At 50.7% G+C, this 14,042-nt stretch overlaps 1 protein-coding gene across 1 annotated transcript; it reads left to right on the plus strand.

The window, feature by feature from the left end:
- Window positions 1-285: 285 nt before the first annotated feature.
- fscn1a (fascin actin-bundling protein 1a) lies at window positions 286-13,568 on the plus strand. The gene is made up of 5 exons (XM_030088732.1): window positions 286-1,155; window positions 9,075-9,231; window positions 10,197-10,318; window positions 10,789-10,956; window positions 11,046-13,568. The coding sequence occupies exons 1-5, from the start codon at window positions 315-317 to the stop codon at window positions 11,252-11,254; spliced, it is 1,497 nt and encodes a 498-aa protein (XP_029944592.1). The 5' UTR covers window positions 286-314; the 3' UTR covers window positions 11,255-13,568.
- The last annotated feature ends 474 nt before the right edge of the window (window positions 13,569-14,042 follow it).

Genomic DNA, 14,042 nt, shown 5'->3' on the forward strand with positions numbered 1-14,042 from the left:
GCTTTGGTGCGACGTCACTGATGGTTATAAAGGCTGCAGCTGTGGCGGCGGGCTCGCGCTGCTGAGACAGGCAGAGCACTGAGGACCGGCAGGCGCGCGCGCTCACAGACTCCCCCACTCACACACACTCCCCAAACAAAGAGAAGCACGCGAGCGAAGCAGAGCATCCCACCCTTTCAGCCGCGAGCTCACTTTGCAGAAGCGCCCCCCTTCCCCTCCATCCGTCCATCCATCCCTCTCTCTCTCTCTCTCTCACACACACTCACACACAGAACCGGTCCAGAAGCTCGAGCGCGCGCGCTAAGGAACCGACCATGACGACCAACGGCGCGGCGAACGGAACCAGCGACATGCTGCAGATCCAGTTCGGCCTCATCAACTGCGGGAACAAGTACCTGACGGCGGAGACCTTCGGCTTCAAGATCAACGCCTCCGCCACGAGCATGAAGAAGAAGCAGATCTGGACCCTGGAGCAGAGCGGCGACGAGGCCAGCGGCAACGTCTTCCACCTCAAGTCGCACCTGGGCCGCTACATCGCCGCCGACAAGGACGGCAACGTCACCGGGGACAGCGAGACCCCGGGCCCGGAGTGCCGGTTCGTCATCACGGCGCACGACGACGGCCGCTGGTCCCTGCAGTCCGAGCAGCACGGCCGCTACCTGGGCGGCACCGAGGACCGGATCATCTGCTTCGCGCAGACCGTGTCCGTGGCGGAGAAGTGGAGCGTGCACATCGCCATGCACCCGCAGGTGAACATCTTCAGCCTGACGCGCAAGCGCTACGCGCACCTGAGCGACAAGGCGGAGGAGATCGCCATCGACCGGGACGTGCCGTGGGGGGTGGACTCCATGATCACGCTGGTGTTCCGCGAGCAGCGCTACCACCTGCAGACCTCCGACAACCGCTTCCTGCGGAACGACGGCGCGCTGGTCGCCGCCACGGACAGGAGCACGGGCTACACGCTGGAGTTCCGCTCCGGCAAGGTGGCCTTCAGGGACTGCAGCGGCAGGTACCTCGCGCCCTCGGGGCCGTCCGGCACCATGAAGTCCGGCAAGAGCGCGCGCGTGGGCAAGGACGAGCTGTTCGTGCTGGAGCAGAGTCACCCGCAGGTCGTGCTCACCGCGGCCAACGAGAGGAACGTGTCCACTCGGCAAGGTGGGTGTGGTGGTCCAGTGTGTGTGTGTGTGTGTGAGAGAGAGTGTGTGAGTGCTAGAGGAAGGGTTAAAGTGCAGGAATGTAACGCTGCATCCCCCCCCCCGCCTGCAGCCTACACACGCGCTTTCACATGCACACTACCAAATGATGGGACCAGTACATGGCCTACATATAGACACACACACACACAAAAGGCCTGTGTGTATTTACACATGTCAAACAAACAATGGCCTGTTTGGCAAGAAACGGCCTCATGAGAGAAAATCAGCTCCAGAGACAATAAAGTCCCACTCTGACTTCCACACAAAAGGCCTCCTCACATGTGATGCACACCAGAACAGATATGAGAACATCCCCCTCAGAGCCCCCCCCCCCACCACCACCACTATAAGCACCATCACAGCAGGATCTGTTAGAAAAACCTGGTGTGTCATCGCTGGAGTTGGTTCAGTGACTTTTATAGAGAAGTGACATGAAAGGAGTGCAGTGTGTACACGTGTGGCATCATTCAGATGGTAATGAGCCTGAAACTGGCAGGCTGGGCTGCCACTTAAAGGCTCCGTGGTTTAAAGGAATGGGGGTTTTTCATCTAATGTTCATATTGGTGTAAAATCTGAGTCGTCTAGTGCAGGCATGGGCAACTAATGAAAGTCTTGGCCTCCCATCTACTGATAATTATTTTAAACCAGCTATCATTAGAAAATACTCTAAATTACTGCATTTCTGGGTTTATTGTAAGATAAATCATCCCACGCGTCTTTTTCATTGGTTCAGCTGTTAAAATCCTCATAACTCTGTGCAGTAGATGTGTTCAGTCAGTTTGACCTGAGTGTGGATGAAGTTTTTGCATTCTTCATAAGTGAAGTAGCTGTGACTTGTCTGATAAGCATTTTCAAGTTGAAACCAGAGACCATGTTCACTTTTTGAAAACAGATGTTTGTTTGTTCTTCCTCTTGTAAAGACTGATTCAGGACTTTAAATCCTTTTCCCTGGTGGCTGCTGGTCTGATGATGGTTCATTAAGCAAAACCCAACATTTTGTATCCAGCTGCTGAATATCCTGAACAAACATTCTTCACTGTACCAGCTGACATGCCGGCTGGCGCCTATATGCAGATGTTTGCTGTTGAGCCTGTGAAAACCTGCCCCTCCACCCTTCTCCAATCCACCTCTTTTCCCCTTCACACCAGTTTTCTAATTTCCTGCCTCATTGTCACTCCAGCCTCTCCGTCCCCTCCCCCACACGCTCACCCTCACTTTCACCGCCGTCGGGCCCGACTCCTGTGTCTGCAGTCATTAGCGGAGGCATTACTCATTGCTGAAGGCTTGTCGGGATGGACGGGTGTCCAAATCCACTTTGTCCACCCTTAATTGTCCATTTGCATCTATAAAACGACGTCTCGGTGACTCAGTTCCCAAATATCGCTCTGACTCAGCACAATAGAGACTGCAGAGGGATGAGGACACTGCCGGGCTGTGTAACGATGACGGACAGGAGTATGCAACTGATTTTCTATAGTCTATATTTGTTGTGTGGTCAGGAGAGTATAATCAGTAGCCTACCGTGCGGTTCGGCGGTTTCTCTGCTTCTTTTCACAAAGAATAATCGCTCGGTACTTCTATTTTCCCTCTGCTGTCTCCCGTCACACCCAGCGCGTGTTTTTTCAGTCTCTCAGCTTTATTTACTTGTCAAAGGGATATTTATCCACCTCTCCTTCCATCAGCAGTTATTCTCTTCCTTTCCTGAGAGGCGTTCGGGCCCAGACACAAAATGGTGTCGAGGTTGAGTCAGGAGGGCTGTTGGAGTGAGTTGACCAGCTCTGTGGTATAAAATCCCCCTCGGTGTCTGACGGCGTTGAACCAGCATCCTTCACTCCATTCCCACAGTCTGCGTCTGCCAACCAGGAGAGCCGGATCTCGATGGGAAGGCCGCGTTCGACCCGCCAACAACTGGATGATTGTGATGCGGATTAAACGCCGGGCGGAATTAAACTGGCTCCAGATGTTTTTCGAGCCGACAGCTGCTCGCAGTCGCATTGCGTCCAGTAAGCAGCTATTTTCCGTCCAGCGCCGGGACGGCATGGTGGTATAAATCGACTGGGGTTTTATTAGCAGCTGAATCTGAGCGAACTCAAGTGGGTCAGTCCCAAAAAGCTGCTTTTCCTCCGCTCTGAACTGCTGGGTTATTTGCGCTTGATTATTGTTTATCAGACTGGCACACTGACGGAGTGAGCGTAGTTTCGGTATCCTTTCATTAGATGGAGACTTGCATGTTGAGTGCAGACGACCCCAAGTTTTTAATTATTAGTCTTGACGATCAACGTTCATATTGGTCGCAGTTGTACTTTAACTATCGCTGGGAAAACATGAAAGGTTTTGCTTTCCTTCGTCCACATGCTTTGGTAATGAGCACGTCTTTGATTAAACGCCACATGTTTTGGTAACCAGTGAATTAAATTTTAAAGACTTTAAAAACTTTTTAAAGTTTTAGAATCACAGCTGAATTGGTTTCTACTTCATCTGCAATCATTCCCTGAATCTGATTCAAAAATCTTGCAAAAAATGTCTGGCAGGTAGTTGGTCGACAGCAGGAAGCAGAATTTACACACATCGAAAGAATTTACATTTGAAAATGTTTTTTTGGTCTGATTCCCATAAAGTCAAACCACAGAAAGTTCATTTGATCTCTTAAACCTTCCGAAACTCATCTGTTCAACAGCAAACAGCTAAAAGAAGACATATTTCAAGCCTTTATTTCATAAGTTTGACAATCTGAACTCTTGTAAATTGATTTTCCATCTAGTGATGCTTCCAATTAACCTCTAATTTTCTACCTGATGAAGAACAAGTGGATGTTTTATTGCTCTCATTTTTTTTCTGTCCAGTTATTCCAACCCTTAGCGCTCATAAATACCTTTAACTGGTCTCGCACTGTCGCTTTTCTTTGGCCTTTAACATCCGCTGTCTCCTTGTCGGATCTCCAATCCCCCGAGAGGCTGTTTTACAACCCTCTCGTGAACCGGGACGCAGCGACCTCGGTGGCGTTTTAAACGGCCTCTTCTGCCTCTGAACTGTAGCTCTGCAGAGCAGAGAGGCGCTGCGAGCCGTCGCATCCTGTCGGCAGCTGCCGCGACCGCAGAGCAGCCATTGCTTTCTTCTAACGACTATTCTCAACCCTTTCAAGTGGCGATTGAGGGCTGACTAAGGCGTTTCATTGGTTTTTATCTCTGAATTAAAGTTTTCTTCTGGTGTTTTTTTTTGTTTCTCTGAACTTGACCTATAAAGATGCACAAAACAGTGGAACTTAAGAATAAACGGTCTCAGGCTTTCCCCTCCCTTTTAACCTGTTTAATATCATGAAGAAAAACCCCTACAGATCTGCATACAGTTCAGACGTGTTTACAGTGACTCATTAACAAGGTTAAACTGACCCAAAAGCTGCGCCGTAATCGGCCTCTCAAACACGTTTGCGTGTTGAAATGAAGCGAGACGAGCTGTGGCGTTCATGTTGAGTCTGGCCGGGAGTCGACCCTGACACCCTCTCTGCATCCTTCACCCCCCCTGCCAGCAGGAAATGACACGCCAGACACAGCCAGGCCGACCTTGGCCGGCGGTGTGACGGTCCCTGCAGGCTGGAGGTGGCGAGTTGCTCCGTCTGCAGCTCAGCCGCTCCGTCCACCAATCGGAGCTTAAAGGGAAGCAGCGATCAATCTCTGCATCCTTGTGCTGACGCTTTGATGTGTTGATAGATGTGTGTGTGTGTGTGTGTGTGTGTGTGCTGGGAGTATGCCAGCCTAGCTGCATCCCCACAGGGAGCGTCTTTATTAAAGGTTAGCCCTCAGCTAAACCTGAGCAGCTCTGGGTGTGTCTGCGCGGAAATAACCCGGCGTTCACCGTCCAGCCGCACTCTGCAGCACAACAGTGGCGTTTAAATCAATTTGCCAAACATTGGGGCCATCCCTTAAGGCGCTGTGTTGTTTGACGTGTGTGACCTGGATCTGCATTTAGGAGGTTCACTGTGCTGCTTGTCCGTGCAGTCCGAGCGGCGGCGGCGGCGGCGTTTCAGTGGGCCGCCGGCACAGTGGCACTGGTGTGTTTGGGTCAGAACAAAAGGCCCGTGATCTGGCTCCCTGTTTGTGCCCCAGCTGGTCGCCTCCTCGGTCAGGCCTGGTGAACAATGGGACACACACACACACACACACACACAAACACACACACACCCTGTCTTGGGTGCCGGCTCTCAGTAACTCTGCCTGCCGCCATCAGGCTGAATGTGGTGGGAGGAGTGGACAGGAAGATAGAGGGGCTGTCTTCGTGTGTGTGTGTGTGTGTGGTCAGTTCTTCTGGTGTGGTTTCCGTTAGAGCCAGCTTGTCGACCCTCTTCGTTGGTCTGTGAGCCTGATCAGTAAAGATGGTTTGGCTCTAAAGGAAAGTGGTTATTAGTCTTCTTCTGGGTCCTGAATGAGGAAGTGAGAGTATTTATCACAGGAATAATGAGAGACGTCTCTGTGAAGCAAATGTTATTATTCCAAGAGATTTATTTAGTGCTCTGGAATGATTCTGAAGCCAACAAGACTGATGTTCATGGATCTCTCCACCAAATAGCTACACGTCCTACAGGCTTTACACAGCACTGCTAGTGTGGAGGACAGATACTAATGGATTACCTGCTGAATTAGGTCTAATCTCCTCCCTCATATCTCACTTCAGACTGTCAGGACCGTTTGAGTGACCTCGGGTTGGTTGATAACAGCAGAGGAATTTGCTTTATCTTGTTTGTTTCCCATCATCCAGCACTGGAACTGAAGCAAATGGTTCAAGCAAAATGTGAAGCAACTCATGAAGTAAAACTGACGTAGTGAAAAGTTGTGTGTTAAAATGTGTCAACTTTCAACAAAAACAGAAGTCGTGTTTGTAAATCCTGGACATTTTCTCTAAAGCCCTGATAACGTGATTGACGGCGCTCACACGGACACGCCCTGACAGACGGCCTCATCCTCGCTCTCTGGGCCACGGCCGCCGCTCCACACGGTTCAGGGCGGCTGTTTTGTCTCTGTCAGGTTCGTATTTTCATACTCGGTGTGCAGAGAGCAATATTTGTCTTTCCTTGTGATAACTCGTGACCTCTCCGAGAGTGTGGGCTGGAAAGATGAGCCGCTCACTGTTTGGAGAAGGACTCTTCTTTCTCTCTTTAGCAGATCTGAGCTGCTTCGCACTTCCTTGTTTCTGTTGTTGGAACTCATTTCTTCCCTGTCTGGGTCGTTTGACTTGGACCTTCTAGAAGATTTCACCGTTCCTTTTCCCACCCTTCACTTCAAAATACAGACTTGTTTTCCAAACTTCCACCTTCAGGGTCAAACCTTTGAAACACGGGCTGATGGAACTGCCTTGAACAGCCAGCACGACCCTGTGATGTGTGATTGAGACCTTTTTTTTTAATTTCCCCCCTGATCTGTTTTGCTGTAGACGCTCTGAGGCTACAGCCACACTGATTTCCAGAAGGTCATCTGAAGAGGCTTTAAAACCCGCCTCCGCCTCCAGATCTGCTCAGCAAGAGCTGATTTCGGCGTGAACGGTGCCACCCAGGTCGATGAGAAGCAGGGATGGAAACAGACTTCTGTCACTCGCGGTCCAGATGTTTGATCAGGACTGTTTCCAGATGAGCTGCTTGGATCGACATGGAGACGCTGCAGACCTCCATTACATGTCGTCGCGCCGTTTAAAGGAGTGTTTTGGGAGAAGTCGTAGCTCATCCACCAGGCTCAGCGCTGGGCAGCTGGTTTAGTCTCCAGTGATGGATGTTCACCCCCCCACTCTGCTACTGTCGAGGCTCCGCCGAGCAGGAAGCGGCGGGGATTAGAGCAGCTCGGCTCGGCCCTCTTCTTCCATCTTCTCCCCATTTTTCCTCTCCTTCAGCCACTTCTCGTCTCTTGCAGCTCCACATAGACATTTCATCTGCTCCGTACCCCCCCTCCTCCCCTCCTCCCTCCTCCCTCCTTCCACCATGTGGTTCTCATTATTGCTCAGTTAGATTTTCCTTCTCGGTCGGCTCTGTGTGCGTACGTGTGCGCGCCCCCACATATTTCTGCAGAAACTCAACCCCGCACTCGACAGGAGAGGACTGATGTGTGTTGCTTTAGTTTTTTTTTTTTTTTATTTCTCCTCCTGACAGACAAAAGTGAGCAGTGACTCTAACGGCTGACTCCTCATGTAATGCCGGCTCTGAAGTGACACAGAAACTGTGCCACGGTTGACACAAAAAACCAATAAACATTCAAATTATAGCAGAAATGATGAGGTTATGAGGAGCCCTGAGTGCTTAAAGGCAGCAGCTGCCTCCAGAGATGCATTGTGGGTAATGAAATTGCAAGTATTTTCATGGTTATATAGACTGAAAGTCATGTGAAGCTACCAGGAGGGGTGAGTGCGCCGTATGCTGCAGACCCGAAATAACTGTGAAATACATATTTTAAAAGATTATGCAACCAGCGTCATGTGTCGGAGCTGCATCGCCGCCGCTTCCTGAGAAAGTGACCCACTTCCAGTTTGACAAACCTGATATTGTACTTCATCATATTAGAACAAAGGCTCTCTTTTACAGATTTCTCTCTTCTTTGTGAGACTGAAGCCAAAAAAGAAACATGGAAAAAAAGGAGGAGGAGGAGGAGCGGAGGGGAGGGCGACAAGGCGTCGTGTTTAAAAAAAGATGTTAAAGGAAAACATGAGTGCGCTGGTTTGTTTTCTCAAACACATCGTTCTTTCTCCGTCTGACTGGGTCACTCTCTCAGTCTGCACACATTTGCACAGACAGTCGCCCCACCAGCCCCCCCGTGTGTGAACCCTCCAGCTATACGTCCACACACACACACACACACACACACACACACACACACACACACACAATGACTTCATCATATACAATAGCACACATTGTCCTGCATGAAGCGGCTCCGTTTTTCTGTTGCGTTCATGTGTTCATCGCGGAGTTGACTCATTTGTTTACCTCTTTGTCATTGTTGAGTGGCTCAGCGCTCGATGGGATTTTAATGAACGTGCAGCGGGCTGTATAGGCTCGAGCCTTTTGGACGCCGCGCTGAAAGCGGCTCCCAGAGCTCCCATTACTGGTCTGCTGGTAATATCCGAAGTAGATAACTTGCGTGTTTCGGCTGTAATTGAAGCTACATGTGATTACTGAGCTTTGAAGCAGGATGTCTTGGTGAAATCAGTATTCTGAAGCATTTTCAGTCAGATCTTCCACCTGTTGTCTGAAGTTTCAGTATCAAATGAGTGAATTCCTTCGACACATATTCTACTTTCCCCCCCATCGCCTCCACATACAGGCATGAACCGAGCTCGGCGTTCAGTTTCAGACTGGGTGTTTGTCTGCTCCGGCTGCATTAGAGGATCACATCTCCACGTCAGCCGTACATTAACGGTGTTGTTCAGCCTGAGCGCCACTCTGCCATTACTCTAATTGTTATAGATCTCAACTTCACTTTTTCCCAATCATTGCATGTCATAAAATGCCTGAGAGTCACTTCATACATTACTGTTTAATTTCGTCATCAGACGTTTTGACTCTGGCGCTCGGTTTTCTTCCGTGACAGTCGTCCACCGTGACGACTGATCTTTTTGAAGCCCGCTGCGACAGATGTGAGTGCAGCTGTGTGAAATCCCCCAACTAATCCCAGCTGTCGGACGCTGCTCATTTAGTACGTCTGATCCTGAGTGTGTGTGTGTGTGTGTGGGACGTTTCTGCTTCAAATGTCCGTGTGTGTGTGTCTCCATCTGGACTTGAGTTTTTGATAATCAGGCTCTGCAGCTATTTCTAGCTCGCTGGTGTTTGAGTGGGACGCCTGACTGACCCACTGGCCCGCATCCCCGCTAACCTCCCTCTCCCACCCGTCTGGCCCCTCCCAGGTATGGACCTGTCGGCCAATCAGGACGAGGAGGGCGACCAGGAGGTCTTCCAGGTGGAGATCTGCCGCGAGAACAGGAAGTGCGCGTTCCGGACGGCCGCCGGGAAGTACTGGACCCTGACGGCGAACGGCGGTCTGCAGTGCACCGCCTCCACCAAGTAAGAGTCCCACACGTCCGCCCGCCGCCGCCGCCGCCGCACCTGTTCCAGTCTGGGACCGAGGAACGCTCGATGTTTTGTCCTGTCTGGAAATCTGAGCTGAGTTGTTGTGTGAGTGTGTGAGTGTGTGAGTGTGTGTGTGGTGGGAGGTGAGGAGTGACTGACCCCCCTGTCACGGCTCTGGTATGTCCTGGGAGATGAAGTGCATTTGTGCGCAGCCTCGAGCAGCGGAGAGCGATTTTCTTTTATGCGCCGGAGTCGTGTTCGGCCAGAGAGCCGGCTGTTAACCTCTGACCTCTGACCCCGCGCTCCCAGATAATTTCCCTGCGAGACCACACTTAAATCCAGGAGTAGAGCCGTAAAGTGTTCTTGTCATCCCCGAGTACTAAGCAGACCACTTAAGAGCCATTATCTTATGATAAACAAGTGTTTTTTTTTTTTTTTTTTCTTTTCTGTTTGCACAATTTACAAACAGCACAAAGTATCAGATGGGTCAAAAAACATGTTCTGACGGAACTCGGAGGCAGACAAGCCTCTGTTTTTTAGAGATAAGACGGAGCAGAGACTCTCTGGACACTGAGGTCAGTCACCAGACTCTGCAGGATGTTCGTCACATTCTTCAGATTTCACTGGCCTTGCTCCTGATGGGGAAAACCACAAGAATCCCTCCTCGCTGGTTCGGAGTCGCGCTGTGGTTTCGGGGTGGGGGAGCGTTTAGGATGTTTCAGAGCTGACTTAATGAAAAACGATTGCAGCACAAAGCTGATCGGCTGCCAAGCAACTTAAGGCCAGACTACAGATTCATCCCCCACACAGAAATCATATCTGATTACCCCACAGTTAGTCAAGGCGTGGATAGAAGTGCAGATTAAATGTGACACGAAAGCAAGTGTGCGACTGGATATCCGAGTCTGCCTCCTCACCTCTCGTCCCGTCGCTCTCCCTCCTCCTTTGTCTGTCTCCAGGTCGACTAATTGTTACTTCGACATCGAATGGCGTGGGAAGAGGCTGACGCTCCGGGCTGCCAACGGGAAATACGTCGCCGCCAAGAAAAACGGCCAGCTCGCCGCCACCATCGACTCGGCAGGTCAGGGACACACGGATATCGGGTTATGGCGTATCTGGATACCGAGCGGATGACAAAGTATTTCAGAAAGTCTCTAAAGTCTTGATCATTTGTAAACTATTTTCATGACTGTGATACAGAAGCGAGCTTTGAACGCAGTAAATGACTTTCATAAAACGCCCACCGACGCGTCTAGTGATGCAGGTTTGTAGCTCAGATGTTGGAGACTTTCATCAGAGCAGAGCAGCTGCTTCTCTCATTCCTGAGAGACGAAGACATCGAGGCGGCGAAGCGGATCACAAAACGCTCCAATTATAGATCGGCTGTGGGGCTCCAGCGTCAGCCGATCAAAGCTGCAGTTCTGCTGCAGTTTGTGGCGTGGGAGGAGCTGGCAGCCGCGCTGCTCTCGTTGGCACGTATTTCAGACGCAAAGCTGCGTCGCACACTTTCTTCTGTTTTTTTTCCCGACGCGTCTTTGTGTCCGTGCGCAGGCGAGTCCGAGGAGTTCATCATGAAGCTGATTAACCGCCCCATCATCGTGCTGCGCGGCGAGCACGGCTTCATCGGCTGCAGGAAGGTGACGGGCACGCTGGACTCCAACCGCTCCTCCTACGACTACTTCACCATGGAGTTCCGGGACGGCGCCTACAGCCTGCAAGGTCAGTTTTTACATCTCGACGGACACCAGATCCCCGCCGCCGCTGCCAGCGTGCACGCCCTCATCACACCCCCCCACTCTAACCCGTAGACTCCACGGGGAAGTACTGGATGGTGGGCAACGAGCAGTCGGTGGTGAGCAGCAGCGACACGCCCGTCGACTTCCTCTTCGAGTTCTGCGACTACAACAAGCTGGCCATCCGCCACGCCGCCGACAACAAGTACCTCCGCGGCGACCACGCCGGCGTCCTGAAGGCCAACGCCGATGACCTGGAGGCCGCCACGATGTGGGAGTACTGAGCGGAGTGGGGGGGCGCGGTTTGCCTTCGCCTGCCGCCATGTTGCAGATATTCCTCCCTGTTCACACACCCACACACCCCCCTCCTCTCCTCGTATTGTATCCTGTAACCTATGACTTTATATGTTGAACTGCACAGAGAGAACAGGAGGGACGGAAGATGGACTCGCCTCCGTCTTCCTCCCCGTCCTTCCTCGCTCCCTTCTTCCTCCCTGCTCTGCTCTGCAGTGCCGACCGTATCTGCTGCCATACTCACCACGGGATGGATGGGGGGGGGGCGGCTGCGCACTTTCCTCTGCTCCCACCTGGTTCGCTGCTCGACCTGCCGCTCGCTCCCGTCCTCGACCTCATGATCGGGCCGTCCCCCCGACCCCTCCCCCCCTCCTCCTCCCAGAGCAGAGCCATGTTTAGACCCCCCCTTGTCCTAACTTTGAGTTATTTATGGTGCTGAAATAGAGGTAGAATGGTTTTTGCACATGTGTTTGCATCAAGTTGTGTGTAATATTTGAGTGGTTTAGGGGTAGTCATGGGCAATCATGGGGTTTTTTTTGCCCTAAGTCTCGACTCACAGGCTCCTCAGGCTGCATGCAGTTTGTTCCGCATTAGTTTTGCATCACTTTTATTTCGCATGACCAGCAGCAGCAGTGATCGCAGAGCAGGAGAGTGGATGGAAGGTTTCTGCTCAGACTTTAAACCACCTAAATCCTGAATATCTACAGACGGCGTGCAGACGGTGGGCCTGTCGGTCTCACCACAGTATTATGGACAGATATCTTATCTTGCAGGAGATTAGCAAAATCTCTCTCTCTCTCTCTTGTGGGATCTCAGCAGTCACGCACACGTCAATACACACAAATCAAGATGCAAACATAGTGTGCAGGAGTCGTTCTGCTGCTCTCTTAGCCTGTTTGCCAACCCTCTCGTCTCTGTACCAGTGTGTGTGTGTGAGCAGCGCCCGGTGGCAGTATTTATGGCGTCTGAGCCGGTCTGGTGGAAACCTTTTTCTATACGATCGGATCTGGTAGAAACCGATTTAGTGCCAGGCTCCGTGAGTGTGTATGTGTGTGTGTGTGTTTGTATCCAGGAACAGGCGTTAGTTTCCTGTGAGGACTGTGACGTAACCAGAGTGGATCTGATGACGATGATGACGATGAAGATATAGAAGATGTGACGGATGGGCTCGACCCCACACTTTTCATCTCAACTCTATTCAAATGTAAACCGGTTTTCTCTGTGTCGTTCTCTAGCTGTGTTCTCATTGGCCGGCGGCGAGTCGGGAGAACAGTTTGAAGGAAGTAAATAAACTGGATGTTCACTGCACTCGCACGTCTTATTGGAAAGAAGAGAAGTTTAAAAAAAGAAACACTCGCCGATGCACAGTTAGATTAATTTTCTATGTCCAAGGCACAGACATTATCATGGTTCAGTGTACAGTAGGTAGCAAGAGGAACTGGAGAGAAATGAGTTTTTTGAAAGCTGCTTTTTGATTCCCTCGACCAAACACACACCTTTTCAGCCTTTTACATAGACTTTAACCCTTTGAGACTGGATCAGCTACCTGTCATCTCACTCTAACTGAACAAACTGGAACTTGGTGCTACTCGCGTCTAGTTTTTTTTTTTTTTTTTCTGCTGCGTCTCTGCCTCCCTGCACTCGAGAGCCTTGCCGCCTCCCTTTCAGACCTCCGCGTTTGGTTTCAGTCACGCCGGCGGTTCTGCCGGCCTGTGGCTCCAACGCTTTGTTTTTGTTGGACTCTTCTGTTAAGTGAGGAAACTCATCCCCTCGTTTGTGGAGCTGAGCTGTTTTCTCATGCAGTCATGTAGCGCCCGTGGCTTCTGCCCTCTTTGATTCTCCACCCTTCTGCAGACTCCTTTCTTCTCAGCCCCCACACAGCCATCCAAAAAGGACAAATTGTCTTGGCATGCGGCCCCGATTCATCGGGCTTCGCTTCTCCACCCACCATCAGATGTGGAAATCCATGATACTTGATTGTAGTCGGTTGTTCCCCCCCCCCAACACACACTTTTTTTGCATGAAGGGTTGAGAATCTGCAGCGAATCGAAGCGGTTATGTTCTGAGAAACCAGCATCTGTGTGTTGACCGGGACCGAGGTTTTGACCGACGGATGTGGAAGGGTAAACATGTGGTAATGACTGTGCCTTACTCCTCAATTTTAGGCAGTAGGAAAATTGAAAGAAAAAAAAAAAAGTCCACATCTTTGCTTTGTATAACTGGAACTTCCTTTTGTATTATTATTTTGTATCATTTTTTTGATATTGTGGATTAATCTCTCTTGTGCCATTGGTTCACCTAAAATCCAACGACCAATAAAACTGGGATTTGGAACGCAACACAGCCGACTTCCTCCTTTTGTGCAGATGTAGTGTGTTATCTGTGAACTGTCACGTAATGCGGGGGTGTCAAACATGAGGCCTGTGGGCCAAAAGCAGTCCACAGGAGGCTCCGATCCGGTACAACAAGCCACCAAGCCAATGGTAAAAATTTCAAAGGTATCGAAGACATGAATGACCTACATTCAACCTTGATGTACTTTTCAACATTTATAGTAAAAATAAAGTGTGTGAAGGGTCCAGATCACTGATACTAATGTGAGCAAACACACTGAGGAGCAGCGAGCAGGTAACCAGCCAAATGCTGGGTTGGAACACTTTTGCTGCTCTGCCCGTTTCCCATATAATCACAGCTCCGTGCCAGGACCGACCACACTCCACTTAAACACACACACGTATACGGAAACACACTTTTTCCTGTGTTCTGAATGGAGCCTTT

This window comes from Salarias fasciatus, chromosome 4, assembly GCF_902148845.1.
Source record: "Salarias fasciatus chromosome 4, fSalaFa1.1, whole genome shotgun sequence".
Taxonomy (NCBI): Eukaryota; Metazoa; Chordata; class Actinopteri; order Blenniiformes; family Blenniidae; genus Salarias; species Salarias fasciatus.